At 38.6% G+C, this 15,124-nt stretch overlaps 1 protein-coding gene across 1 annotated transcript in view; it reads right to left on the bottom strand.

Moving 5' to 3' along the window:
* The window catches only part of scpep1 (serine carboxypeptidase 1), a 29,108-nt gene extending 14,933 nt beyond the window's left edge, over positions 1-14,175 (bottom strand). Inside the window, exons 1-8 of the mRNA XM_039739628.1 lie at positions 14,071-14,175; positions 7,473-7,612; positions 6,288-6,377; positions 5,909-6,064; positions 5,569-5,643; positions 3,438-3,510; positions 2,090-2,127; positions 1,317-1,445 (exon numbers count right to left, since the gene is read on the bottom strand). Of these exons, the coding sequence (XP_039595562.1) occupies positions 1,317-1,445; positions 2,090-2,127; positions 3,438-3,510; positions 5,569-5,643; positions 5,909-6,064; positions 6,288-6,377; positions 7,473-7,612; positions 14,071-14,125 (756 nt within the window). The 5' untranslated portion in view covers positions 14,126-14,175. The remainder of the gene's footprint in view (positions 1-1,316; positions 1,446-2,089; positions 2,128-3,437; positions 3,511-5,568; positions 5,644-5,908; positions 6,065-6,287; positions 6,378-7,472; positions 7,613-14,070) is intronic.
* Between the last annotated feature and the right edge of the window lie 949 nt (positions 14,176-15,124).

Genomic DNA, 15,124 nt, shown 5'->3' with positions numbered 1-15,124 from the left:
ATGGCGGCCGATAGTGGCGTCATACCACTGAAATAAGTACATACATCGGTTTTGGTTAGCGCAGGGAAGCCGCCTACCAAATTTCGTGAAGATGTGGCCATGAATAAGAAAGTTCAACATGGCGGACGTTGTTGACCGTTAGGACCGTTACGCATAGAATTTCGAAATGAAACCTGCTTAACTTTTGTAAGTAAGCTGTAAGGAATGAGCCTGCCAAAAATTCAGCCTTCTACCTACACGGGAAGTTGGAGAATTAGTGACGTTGGAAACTTCAATATGGCGGCCGACAGTGGCGTCATACCACCGAAATAAGTACGTACATCGGTTTTCGTTAGCGCAGGGAAGCCACCTACCAAATTTCGTGAAGATGGGGTCAGAATTCTACCTACACGGGAAGTTGAAAAATTAGTGACATTGGAAAGTTCAATATGGCGGCCAACAGTGGCGTCATACCATCGAAATAAGTACGTACATCGGTTTCGGTTAGTGCAGGGAAGCCGCCTACCAAATTTCGTGAAGATGGGGCCATAAATAAGAAAGTTCAACATGGCGGACGTTGTCGACCTTTATCGACCGCTGTGACCGTTACGTGTAGAATTTCGAAATCAAACCTGCTTAACTTTTGTAAGTAAGCTGTAAGGAATAAGCCTGCCAAATTTCAGCCTTCTACCTACACGGGATGTTGGAGAATTAGGGGTGAGTCAGTGAGTCAGTTAGTCAGTCAGTGAGGGCTTTGCCTTTTATTAGTATAGATTCCTGCAGTCATCTGGTAGCACTGTGATCACTAGCACCCAGGGAGCTCTATTACACCTTATCAGAGGGAGCAGCTCATCCAAAAATTGAAAGAGCAAAGAGCCAGATAAAATGTAAGGTAGAAAGGAAACAGAACTGGGCTGCCTACATATAATGGGGAATATTCTCTCACTTTCAAATAAGACGGATGAACGGTCACCTCTAATGGTAAGCCACGGTGCATTCTGGTATTTTAACATTATTACCTCAGTCTTTTCTGGAGGTCTGCCTGCTGTTGTTTACTTTGTATATTTGTTTGTTTCAATAAAGATTTGATAAAAATGTCCAAGATGGTTTAAAATGCACGGTCATGGAGACCATGCTTCTCATAAATATGTGGATAAATTAAAACGGACATTTGGAAAACTCTACAGGTTCTCAGACGATGAGCTGTGATTAGCTACAGCATTTACAGTGCCACTTGACTGGGGCTGAAGAGAACAACAGACTGACTCAGACAAGTAATACACTAGAGGAATAAGTACAGGTGCTTGAATTTAAATACTAAATAACACAATACATGCCTTCTCCACCACATTCTCAGCATCAGACCAAAGAGACGTGGCTTTCTCGTAATCCCCACGGTCAAATGCTTCCTCCACCTTCTTAGCAGCATTGTTGACTTCTGAGAGGCCCTCCTCATCTAGCATAGACTAGTAATGAAAAGATCAACCACTTAACAGACAGCAAAAAGTTATAAAATAATTTAGGGGTATGGGTGTTAAATAAAAATGCAAAAAATCTATTTGTTTAGGACTTCCTCCATATATTCTTCTGTAATGTAGTCAGAAAACCTGCATTGGTTTTAGTTAATAGAGAATTCCTAATAATATAAAATATCACTCAGAAATATCTGCATTACAATGAGGGGAAATAATTTAAATAAAAGATAACATTGTAGCACTCAAGCAGGTGATTATAACTTCAAGGACAAACATAAGTCAGCAATCATTATAAGCAGCTTGGCTTAGGCTAAGGCACAAAGAATCACAAGTGTAAAAAATAAAAATAAAGAATAAAACAATCACAAAAGCAAAATAAAAAGGAAGTCTCAAATTTATGTCTAAAGCAGTGTTTGCCATTATGTGTTAAAATGCATGGTTTAAATGATTCTATTAAGAATTTATGTTTCCCTTGGGTCCTTTGGAATTTCTTCCTTTACCCCACCTGCCAAACTGGTGTTGAAAATGGCACAAGCCCATCAACAGAAAGCAAAGAATCAAATTTTGTCAGACTCCCAACAGGTAACAGAGGCCTTTAATGAAAGGTGTAAGGAAATGAGATGCAGGTTACTCACAATGCTGTAGAGGTAGGGTCCCCATGTGAGAACAGAATCTGCAAAAGAAAAAAGACTGAACTTAATGTGATCTACGACAAGAAAAGAACATATACCTACAGCAATCGATACATTCACCGATTGCAATCACTGAGAATCAGGAGTGTTTAATCACAGATTACCCCCAAAACCCAGAATTCTCTGCATGTCCAATGTGATAGAACTCTCAGTCTCAAGTAATTTCAGAAGTTGGTTACTAGATTCTCTAAGCGAAAATCAGACACAACAAATAATTTGCACAAAATAAATATTTCAAGGGCCTCTGTTTTTTACAGATAAATAACATTAAAAGCATTTTTAAATTACTAATATACGGTATTTTTCTGTTGATGTAGTGGGATCAAACTTTGTAATTTGAACTGGGTCTCAGGGACACCAGGGGCTGCCAGGAGCACAGGGGCCCACAATGTTTCTGATGCCTATGCAGGTTTCTGTTTTGCTTATAAAACAAGGGCATCTGAGCACTGCTTTGCCCTATCATGCTGTTAAGATGGCCCTGAGGCTTGCAGGCAAACAACTACAATGAAAAGAGTTCTACAGTGTATTCCTGACCTGTGTTTAAAAAGCTTCTTCTGGACAGACCACAGATGAGTTTGGAGTCAGTGGGTGAGATCAGATAAGGGCCCACCTGATGGGAGCCAGAAAACGATTGAAAAAAGTATGTGAGGCAAGAGAGAGGAGAGTCTGGCTTGGCACAAAGCTGATCAAAAACCCATATAACAGACAAGGTGACCAACATGAATAGGAAAGCCCAGAGTAGCAGAAGATTTTCTATTTATTGTATACTCATTCGGTTCACTTCCTCTCCCCATGTTACTGTACTTCGTTACCAGCAAAGACACAACTTTTTTCTTTTACTAACAAATTCCACCTCCTTAGCTTTCATTTTAGACTTTTAGATGGCTCAATGGCACCCACTATCCTTTAAGTGGTTTACATCACAGTTACACAGATACGTTTTTCTTCATCACCTAAAACCGGTTGTGCATGTATGAAATTAGGTTACACAAAATGCTGGGATGTCAACAAAGAACGATGCACTGTGAAATAACTATGGATATACTTAATTAAATATTACTGATTTATGCACTCTTACAACTATTTCTTAAACAAATATGAATATGTATGACACTTAATATATTCAATGAGATTTGGTGGCTCTTCCACCCAGACACCCTGTGTGTCTGATTAAGGCACTGCAAAACTGTCATCAATTTGTGTACATTATTATTATTATTGCCTTTTTATTACAACTTAGTTTAACTAATTATTCAATGAAACAGGGAAAGACAATATTTTCTGTAAATACCTAAGGGAGAAATCCAGGAGTCTCCAAGTGCCACACCAGCAAAATTGCATTTGATGCTCCTTGACTGCACGGCCTAAAGAAACAAAGAATCAAAAAGAGTAATTTCCAAAACAAGCACATTAAAATGTCAATATTCATTTATTCAACTTGTTTAGTCCACCTACAGTTCCCAGCAGCATACAGCAACAGACCATATTGAATCCTGAATGCAACACTAGTCTGTCTTAAGAAACATGTACTGTATATAGTTACATGAGCTTATCCAGCCATTCATCTTCAAACCCTGTGTGACCACAAGGGGGAGCTATCGAGCCCTAAACACTAGATAACACAATTACACCCCACACAGTCAGGGATACAAATAAAGGTTATCTGTTTATATAGCACATTTACTAAACAGACAAATCACAGTCCAGAGTTTAATCACCACTATGAAGTAAAGTTTCCAGGGAGGTTCATCCACTCACCTCCCGACTCTGAGTCCTCTAAGTGAAATGAGATGGCTCCTTTTATGCTGGACCCAGGAGTACCTCCAATGCCATGACATAGCATGACAGAAGCACTTCCAGTTCATGCGGAAGATCCCCAAAGTAGGGTGACCTTCTCTCAGTAGCACCAACCAATCCCGACAGGGTTGCCTTTCTGAACTACATGTCCCATGAAACCCTGCGGGAGTCCAAACCGGGGCTATGCCAGAGTAACACTGCCACCCTTCACCCTTGGGGATAAACTGTCCCTGATTGTCAGTCTCTCTCTCTGTCCGTCCATCATATGATTCTCCCAGCCGGATTACACCTCTAATTATGCACTCCATTCATTGTGGCTTCCTGGCCAGGTAAGATTTCACTCTCACTTTTACACCCCCTATAAGATACCAGCAGCACTGGGTGCAGGTGTTAACCAATCCTGGGTAGGATTCCAGTTCAATACAAACCACACTAAGAGAACATGGAGTTCCTTGTCTACTAATTGCATTTTTCTTTGGGATGTATGAGGAAAATCAAGTACCTGTAGAAAAAACCATTAAGGCACAAGGACATTGCCAAACTCCACATAGACAGAAACTGGTGAGGAATTTCAACCTAGTCTTTTGGGGCTATCAGATGTAAATGAAAAACTACTGCTTTGTTTATTTATTTGCTTTATTTGATTACACTTATTTTTTGTGAAGTGATTTCATTTTTATTTTTATTTTTTTTTTACAGTATGTCAGTTGAGAATACACCATAGGTTGTCATAAATTAAACTGCACAAGCACTATGATTAAGTGCTGAATTAATAAGCCAATCACATATTAAATGACATATTTTATGGTTAGGGGCATCACAGTGGCGCAGTGGTAGCGCTGCTGCCTCGCAGTTAGGAGACCCGGGTTCGCTTCTCGGGTCCTCCCTGTGTGGAGTTTGCATGTTCTCCCCGTGTCTGTGAGGGTTTCCTCCCACAGTCCAAAGACATGCAGGTTAGGTGGACTGGAGATTCTAAACTGGCCCTAGTGTGTGCTTGGTGCATGGGTGTGTTTGTGTGTGTCCTGCGGTGGTTGGCACCCTGCCCGGGATTGGTTCCTGCTTTGTGCCCTGTGTTGGCTGGGATTGGCTCCCGTGACCCTGTGTTCGGATTCAGCGGGTTGGAAAATGGATGGATGGATTTTATGGTTACTATACTTATGCTCAAGTGGCACTGAAAATAAAACAACAATCATTACTTTAAATTTCAAGACAATAAATCTATCGAGGCCCAAAGTTCTCTTACAAAGATCAAAGACTGACTGGCAGATCTAAGCCATCTGGTCACCTAAACCCTCACTTGGTATTCTGTTATGCAAACTAAAGACTGGCTGTCCAAGGACCTGTCCTAATTTGTGATGCCATCATTTCATGGCCTGTATTTAGTCGCAAAATAGAGTCAACATAAGATGGTGCCAATTGTCTCATGGCTAAGATGGACCAATACATCAAATGAAGTAACACTCATCCTTACAATTACCACTGCAAAGCATGCTATGCAAACAAAACACGTTACTTTTTATTTATTCATTTGTTTTTAACATCTACAAGTTTCTTTCCCCCTCTGTTTTTTTTTTAAACCACGATGTAGAATGTTACAGCCTCCAGGCTTATCTGCATGCAATTACCTTGTGCAATGACAGACCAATGGCTGCAGCCATTTTGCCTCCATAGGATTCAGAGAAGATGTAAAATGGAACACTCTGTAAAATAATAAATTAGCTTTTATGAAATACCAAACCACTGGCGTTCTTGTAGTCCAAATACAAAAGATAAGAACAATATTATATCAACACTAACAAGAAAGGTAAAAGTATGTGTTTGCAATCTAATGTAATATTTCAAATGAGGCCAATTCAGACATTAGATCCCCCACCCACATTTACAACCAGGGTCTCAATACAAATAAGACATTACAGCTGCAGCGTTTTTTATTAAAATAATGAATAAATAATGCTGAGCAGTTACCTGAAACTCTGGTCTAGCTTTAAAAAATTCCTGGAGTAGGACCAACATGTCATTGGTAATGTCCGACACATTCCTTGTTAAGGCATCTTTACTCGTGACATAGCTGAAACCTGTCCCCACTGGATTATCCACAAATAAAATACTAGCTTCTTTCACCTGAGGACAAATCACCGTAAACAGAGGCAAATTTCACCCATTTACAGTACACATACACATAACATAAATCTCCAACATGTATTGAAAAGCCTCAGACATCCCAAACAATTCACAGAAACAAATGTATTGTCAAATGACACAATATATGTGTTACCAGAGCAGAGGAACTTCATTTGTAGGAACAGAATGATGTCTGTTTGATTAATAAACATTTCTTTTTTACCCAGGATGTATTGCGAGGCTGAAGCTTTATGTTTAAAGGTCCAATTTCTAAAAAGTTGCCAAATCCACAGCCTGATGCACCGGGTCCTCCCTGTCATAAAGACACAAAGAAGATACTGGTCTCAGAGAAAGAAACTGAACTCTTCTAATTGTGGTTTTAAAAAATATAAATGACATGCATCATCTATTCACACACCAAGTCCACTTTGTTTATAATTTGGGTCACTGTATATGGGAGTTTATCTCAGCATTACTGAGTTTTAACTACTTCTTGATGATATGCCAGTTAATAAAAATTACATAACTTTAAATGAAATACCCAAAACCCAAGTACACAGGGCAAACAAAGTAAATCCACAGAGAAAATGACAGGGTACAGGAATGGAACCAATGGATGCTGGGATAATAAATAACCTCAGGTTGTCTATTGCATTATTTTTGCCTACCTGTTAATCAGAAATAAACACCTTCTAACAACAGTTTTTAATAAGGTGCATCAAAATGATACACTGACACTTATCCTTTTCATTAAGATGTATCTGTGTGTCTATCTGGTTTCTATGTCTCTATCATTTCAACTGATGACAAGTCACAAACATTAACACTGCTTTTATCAATTCAAACCAAATAAAATATTAACAGAGACATATGAATTGCGTTTATCATTCTAACAGATGGTGCATCACAAACATGTGTAGTAATAAAATGCTTTGCATTTTCCATTCCAACAGATGACACGTCACAAACAGCAAAGCAGTTTACAACTACAATGCATGTTAGTACTTCATGAATGACAAAATACATTCCAATAGATGGCATACTACAAACATTAACACTGAGGTCTACATTGATGACTTAGATTTCAACCCAACCCATCTTGCATGGGTTGCCCAGCCAGTTACAAACTAAATTACTAATTAAATAACATTCAATGTCTAAATAACATATCGTTTTCAATTTTTTTATAATGATTGGCCAATTTCTCCGAAAAATATTTTTCCAGCCAGTTTCCTTTCACTACTTCTCAAAGTCTGTGTCTTTCACAAGCTCTGGACATGACTACAGGCCAAAGCACCCTACCTAATGATGCTAAAGATCTTTATGCAGGGTGTAACTTCTAAGTCAACAAGTTAATTCACTCAATACCTTCATCAGTTTGGTCAACATGTGTAGAAACAATCCTCACCTGCAGCCACATCACCAAAGGCAACTCCGAGAAGTTTTTAGTGGGGTTGTCCGCATAGTACAACCACCAAAACATGTGGGCTCCATCTCGGACTTCAACATAGTCCCACTCCTCTTTAGAGTTGCTAAATGGAACAGATTCTGTGGAAAACAGAGTATTGTTAGGTTATTTTAAGCGGTGGTCACTTCTGAAAAGTGGTGTTCATACATAAATACACACAAACTCAAGGCCATCTTTTTGCTAAATTTTTGAATAGCAGTATGAGAACCTATAAAAAGCACTCTACTTGCAGATGTCATTCGCACATCACTGACTGTCATGCTTTCTATTCATTAAAGTTATGTATTTTTAATACATTCTTGTTTATCATGGAGTTACAGAGTGGCAACATATCACCTGTTGGTTAGACATCATAATAACAATACATTTTACTTATATAGAGTCATTCCCATGCATGAAACTAGGAATTTCAGTATACTCACTACACAAGGAAATATTATTACTACTACTAATTAAAATGTATTTGATTTATTGCGATTATCAAACAACTGGCACACAGTTTACAACAAAAGCAGGACACAATATTAGGAAGAAGATTTATTTATAGTATGAAGTGTGTTGTGAAACTTTTACCAAATTGTTTCTCTTGAGCCAGTTGGATGCATCAGCAGTATAGAACCAACATGCAGCAAGAAAAGACTACAGGAAACATACTTGACTGCCATAGTGGAAACAACTACAAGAACAAGCTATTTGGCAAAAAGGGACAATTACAGACTTTACATATTCAAGAATGAATCCTACTTATCCAAGGTCTCATAATTAGCTTAGGAAATCTATAATATCTCTACCTTCACATTGTTATAACATTTGGAGCAAGGATTGAAATAAAAATAGTTGGTACTGGTCAAAACACATCATTTCTCTTTATCTCTTCCTGCTATAACTTAGTATCAGATAAAACACTGACCAATGCAACTCTGCAAGCACTCAAAGCCACACATACAGTATAAGTCAGAAGCAGAAGTCTGTTCCGCAGCATCAGTCTAAATAACGGTCACCTTTACACTTGTAAAACTTTTTAGTTAATGTTGAATAAATCATCTTTATAGCTTTGTCGAATATTGCCACTAGTGTGGTCTCCTGTAATAATATGGGGAACATCAGTAATGTCTGTGAGCTCCAAAACTCCCCAAACCGCAGATGCTTTCTAAATTTCAATAATTCTATTATTTAACAGGCCCGAAACCTGATACTGTAGATGCTTTCTGTAGATCATGGATTCAGTTATTTGGCAAGCCATCCGGCTTATTAATTTTTGATTAAACAGCTATTCATGAAATCAGGAAATACAAAGAAGTAGTGTTCATGCTTCCAACCCAGCAAGGAGTTACAGCCAAAAGAGAAAATTCAACTCATGAGAGCAGATAAATTGATAGTTATGAGGCAGGTAGTGTAGATCAGTGGGTATGAATGTTCATGCCGCATTCCATTTACTTCCGAAGTCAGAGGTGGGAATGAAGTCACAGCCACGTTGACCGCATTCCAGTATAACATTATGCGTCCAACACTTTTAGTGCGGAGGAACTAGATAAACCTCTGGCATTATCAGAATTACTAGATGCTATAAAGTCACTCCAAGGTGGGAAAGCAGCAGGCCCTGATGGCTACCCTGCAGAATTTTACAAGAAATTCTCCGCTCAGCTAGCTCCCCTCCTATTAGCAACATTTACAGAAGCCAGAGATAACCAAACTCTTCCTAAAACTTTTCGCCAAGCACTAATCACTGTTTTACCAAAACACAATAAGGACTTATTACAATGTGCATCATACAGACCAATTTCACTTCTGAATAATGACGTTAAAATACTCTCTACAATCATAGCTAGAAGGATGGAGAAAGTGCTCCCCTCTGTAATATCACAAGATCAAACTGGATTTATTAAGGGACGACACTTATCTTCAAATCTTCGACGCCTGTTTAATGTAATATACTCACCAACTAAATCAAACACCCAAGAAATATTATTATCATTGGATGCAGAAAAAGAATTTGACATGATTGAATGCAAATACATTTTTACTACATTGGAGAAGTTTGGGTCTGGCCCGAACATTTGTGTATGGATCAAATTACTGTATACTAACCCAGAAGCTTCAGTTTGCATCAATAACATTTGCTCTGACTACTTTAAACTAGAAAGTGGTACTAGACAAGGATGCCCCTTGTCACCGCTACTGTTTGCAATTGCCATTGAACCACTGGCAATACACTGTTGAAATACTGATCAGATAAAGGGGATTAGCAGAGAAGGACTGGAACAGAAAATTTCATTATATGCAGATGATATGGTACTGTATATATCAGACCCAGAAAATGGGGATTGATTTGTCCGTAACTCAATTTTTCTTTTTGTAAAAACTTGATTGATTTGTATGGATTGCAATAAAATTAATATAAATATAATAATAATAAAAAAAATTACGCGTCCAGGAAAACTTTTGTTGTGTTTGCTTCATTGGAATAAATAGCAGTTGACAACAATGCATTGCGTGGTATTTTGCGCAATCAGAAATCATAGCAACATGTGCACAGGATAGAAGCTGGAAGGTATTGTATGTATGAAGGATTTAATGGCACACTAATAGGCAGAAGTGTTAATAAACAGTATAACACTACAGCTTTCACTAAAGTATGTCACCATTTTGAACTGATTTTATAATCTGAAGTCAGATAAGCTCAGACTTAACAGACCAGCCCAGAATTTATCAGTTGGAAATCCAACTTAAGAGGGTATTTCAGCTGAAAATTTGGACAAGGAACTTCCCATTTCAAATAGAATGCAACACAAGTCCTCAGGGCCCCCCGTGGCTGCAGGTTTTTGTCCCATCCTATTTCTTCTCTTAATTGGACTCCTACCTTAATTAAGTAGGCCATTATTTCCCCGCTTCTATGTTTTTTTACAACCATCCAGAAATTACAAACTGGTAATGCTATATTTTTACTGCATGAAGCAGGGGTTTAGATGTGTTGAATGGTTAAGAATTATTTTTTTTCCCTTTTAAATATTTTTTGTGATTAGACAATTATTTAGTTATAAGCGCACAAATGGGTAACACTAAAGCAGCTGCTCCTTTCAGAGTCATTTCTGCTGATGTCTGCTCTGCTCAACATTATATGCCTGTATTCAGATACAATTGAGGAAGCAAACTCCACAATAAAAATGAATAAAGTAAGCATTTAAAGATGTAGAAAAAAATATATACACTATATGGATAAAAGTATTGGGACACACCTCTTAATTATTGAATTCAGGTGTTTCAATCAGACCCATTGCCACAGGCATATAAATCAAGCACCTATGCATGCAGTCTCCATTTAAAAACATTTGAGAAACAAAATGGGTAGTTCTGTGATAGGATGCCACCTTTGCAATAAGATGGGTCGTGAAATTTGCTAGATATTCCATGGTCAGCCATTAGTGATATTATTGGAAACAGGAAGCGTTTAGGAACAGCAGCAACTAAGCCACAAAGCAGAAGACCAAGTAAAGTCACAGAGCAGGGTCAACAACTCCCACGGTGCATGATGTACAAAAGTCACCAACTCTTTACTGATTCCATAGCTGAAGAATACCAAACTTCCACTAGCATTAACTGTGCAGCAGGAGCTTCATTCAGCTGCATTCAAGCCTCAAATCACCAAGTCCAATGTCAAGTGTCAGATGGAGTGGTGTAAAGCACACTGTTGCTGGACTGTGGGGCAATGTGAACATATTCTATGGAGTAATGAATCACTCTTCTCTGTTTGGAAGTCAGATGGGCGAGTCTGGGTTTGGTGGATGCTGAGAGAATGTTACCTGCCTGACTGAATTGTGCCAACTATGAAGTTTGGTAGAGAAGGGATAATGGTGTGGGGCTGTTTTTTTTTTTACTTCCAGTGATCTAGGAATCTTAATACTTCAGCATACCAAGACATTTTGAACAATGCTATTATTCTTCCAGGTTTGTGGAAACAGTTTGGGGAAGGCCCTTTTCTATTCCAGCATGACTGTGCCCCAGTGCACAAAGCAAGGTCCATAAAGACATGGTTGGATGAGTTTGGTGTGGAAGAACATGACTGGCCCGTACAGAGCCCTGACCTCAACCCCATTAAACCCCTTTGGGATAAATAAGAGCAGAGAACGCGAGCTAGGCCTTCTCATCCAAAGTTAGTGCCTGACCTCCTACATAAATGTTCTACAAAAAGAATGGGCACAAATTCCCATAGAAACACTCCAAAATCACGTGGAAAGCCTTCCAAAAAAGAGTGGAAGCTGTTATTGCTATTAAGGTCTATGTATTTGAATACAATGTCATTAAAGTCCCTGTTGGTGTAATCGTCAGGTATCCCAATGCTTTGTTTCCATGTAATGCATGTCTTAATTTCCGTTAAATATAAATCTGAAACTACAGCATTTTTCTAATTGCAAAATAAAAGGAAGAAATGAGTCAGCTGATTAAATAAAGAGATCAATTAAGGCTAACACTGACTGACTGACTGAGGAACTGGTTAGAACAAAAACGTGCAGGGGGCCAAAAGGGCAGAATATGGAGAACCACTGGTGTAAACGACAAATGGGACACATGCATTTTAGCCAACATTTATGAAGGGTCAACATTTTAAAAAATACAGATGTATTTTTTTTTATTACCATAACCCATTATACAAATGTACACAAAAAAAACACCAGGTACTTCGGCTAGTTCTGTATAAAAACATGACACTGCTAACATTTTTTTTTTTTTTTGCCAAACCCTTGCTCCACACAGTAACTGTGTATCTAACTGTATCTCTCTTCCAAGGTGTGTCTGTAAGTCTCTCATGGTTCTAACATCTAAAATGAAGATAGTGACCCCGCTCTATGAAAAACATTCTATTCTGCATTTTTGTACTGAAAAATCTCTCTGTCCTTTCAATGCACTGACCTTTGATCTCAGCCATTTTGTAAGTTTCCACTAATGGTCTGTCATTACTCCTCGTAAAACTTTAAGCTGCTCGTATTAATATTCTTCTCCAGTCACTAGATCATCTCTTGAAAAAAGAGTTGCGCTCATCAAAACCCATTTATATTGCTTTAACCTGGATGTGCAGGGTGGCATGGCATCAGCACAGTGTCCTTTTTTAGATTTGTTTTTTTCTCTCAGTCATCTCCCAGTGGGGAGAATTAAAAAGGCTAGGGACTTTATTTTTCCTTTCATTTTTATGACTAACAACATGCAAATGAGAGATATCACATTCTTCTCTAAAATCCATAAACAAAATTCCCAAACAACAACCAATTCTGTCAAATCTATACAACTGTTTCTGTTTGCTCTAATATTCATTTTATGGATTTTATTGGTTTAGTACAGTACTGTAATACTGTTTTGCTGTAAATACTTAGTGGTGGTGTAAGCATTGTGTCATTTTTTAAAATAAACACAAAATGAATAACCTGTTCACATGATTTACCACCAGTGGTCATAAGACAACATGAATCTGCTGATGTGCATCAATAAAAAGGAACAGATACTGATCCCCGCTTCCTCATATTGTATATGACCATAAACACTTTCCAGTGTTCAACATAACTTATGGTACAATTAAAATAATTTATACAGGCTGCTGTTCAGGTCTTCTACATATGGTCTCAATGCTTTGCTGTTTACCTTGCAGGAGGAAAGATGATGTTGAAAGCTGACCTAATTATAAAAAGCATTTTCAAGTAGCTATATACAGTGTATCTAGACACAGGTAAACACTGTGATAGAAGTAAACCACAAATAACTGCACCGATTCCTCTACAGCACTAACCTGATCTAATCGTATTCACAAGATGAATAATGTGGTCGGAAACCACCGAGACAGATAAGCCCTTCGTTTCTTCAATATCTGCAGCTTCTCCACGATTATTGCTTTTTAATGCCTGATCTTAACTTTGTAAATGTGCTTGCATTCGCTTAACATCTGCCAAAGTACTTCCTATGTCGGTTTCTCATTTCTTACGTTTCTTATGTCACTTTTCAGCTTAACCTGGCGGTAAAAAAAATCAGGCTATGTTGCGAAGTCGTGTCTCAAAATTAGGGAAGTTAACAAAGTAAAATTGGTAGTGCCCATGAAGTCTGTACAATCCGTGCAACTGACAATTACATTGAATAAACGCTTGCAAATTGTGTATATTATAACTTTAAAGATCCCAGGTGCATATTTCATTAAGCCGTGTAGTAATCGGCGAAGGAAATCCCCGCTTTCGAGACAAACGGCCCTACAAAAACCGAAGACGCAGTTCTCTGATTTCTGCAGCCGAGACTTGGTCAAACTAACGATACGCTCCTCGGTAATAAAATCTTGGCTCCCAAGTAGACATGTACAGTAATTCTTAGGTTACTTGCTTTCCAGGTAATTCGCTCCGAAAACAAAAATGACAGCATTTACCAAGAGAGAGGACTAACCCAGCAGTGCCAGCTACATAGCTCGCTTTCGAAATCCTGGAAAGAGTTGTTTTTCTTAGTAATTTGCAGAAGTTTCAAAAAATATGTAATTACAATTGGTATCAAAACTGATACTTGAACTCACCGGAAAAGTTGATGAGTAGAGGCAGCAAACTCGCGACCAGCGCGTAGCTCACCATCTTCAAGTACTGGAGTGCCAAACTGCGCCCCGTGCCGATCACGTGATTCCACTCGAATCAGCTGCTTTGTGCCACAGACGTGTAGCTGCAGGCAACCGTCTCGTGCACCAAAGCCGTGTCGCCTACTTCAGTTGTCAATACGCTGTCTGACCCCCGTTTGATCCAATGCAGGAGTTGTTTTTTGCGTTTTGAGCGGCGCTGCCATACATTCACATACACAGGTGTAGGATTCACCGCTGTACCAATCAGTTGTGATACGTCAATGTGTCCGCCATGTCCAGATTTGCTTTGAAACTCATAGGTATGTATTATGGCATACGTTAAAATCAGTTGTAACTTTCTTATTTGTTAACCGATTTTCACAATATTTGTTTTGTTAATCTAGTTAGACATGTCAGCATACAATTTTCCAATTTACGTGGTGCATTATTTGTGAAATCTTTGCTACTAGTAGCTGTAGCAGCAGTGACACAATGAGCCACAATACATTAGCAATAAATGTCGATTGTGTACAGTTTTCTCCAAAGAAACGTTAATAATATGACTCCTCTTCAATCTGATATAGTGCCTTTCATATCTATCTATTATATAACGCTTTCATATCTATCTATTTAAAATGGTAATGGTTCTCTGCCTGCCACGAAAAAGTAAAAACCTTTATTTTGGTGTTAATCGAGAGCTTATGACGCGATACATGTAACACAACCAATAATTTGGAAATTCTGTAAGTCTCAGCTACCTGACTGGGCATACGGTAAGTGGCAGCATGGGCAACCACAATAGCTGACAGGAAAGGAACAGCAGCGACATCTGGTGACAGTAAATCACACTGCATAGGCAAATCAGCTCCTGGATGCAGAATACAGACGTCACAAACAGGGACAGCTACCTGCTCGAACTGAGGTCTGCTGACATCTTTACAGCAGACTTGTCATTTTCATCGCAACACGAAACAAACTCATACACACCGTTTTGGCATTAAATACATCAAGATCTGCA

The sequence above is a fragment of the Polypterus senegalus genome, chromosome 17 (assembly GCF_016835505.1).
Source record: "Polypterus senegalus isolate Bchr_013 chromosome 17, ASM1683550v1, whole genome shotgun sequence".
Classification (NCBI taxonomy): Eukaryota; Metazoa; Chordata; class Cladistia; order Polypteriformes; family Polypteridae; genus Polypterus; species Polypterus senegalus.
Note: the sequence above shows the minus strand (reverse complement) of the source record. Positions and strands in the feature narration are given on the sequence as shown.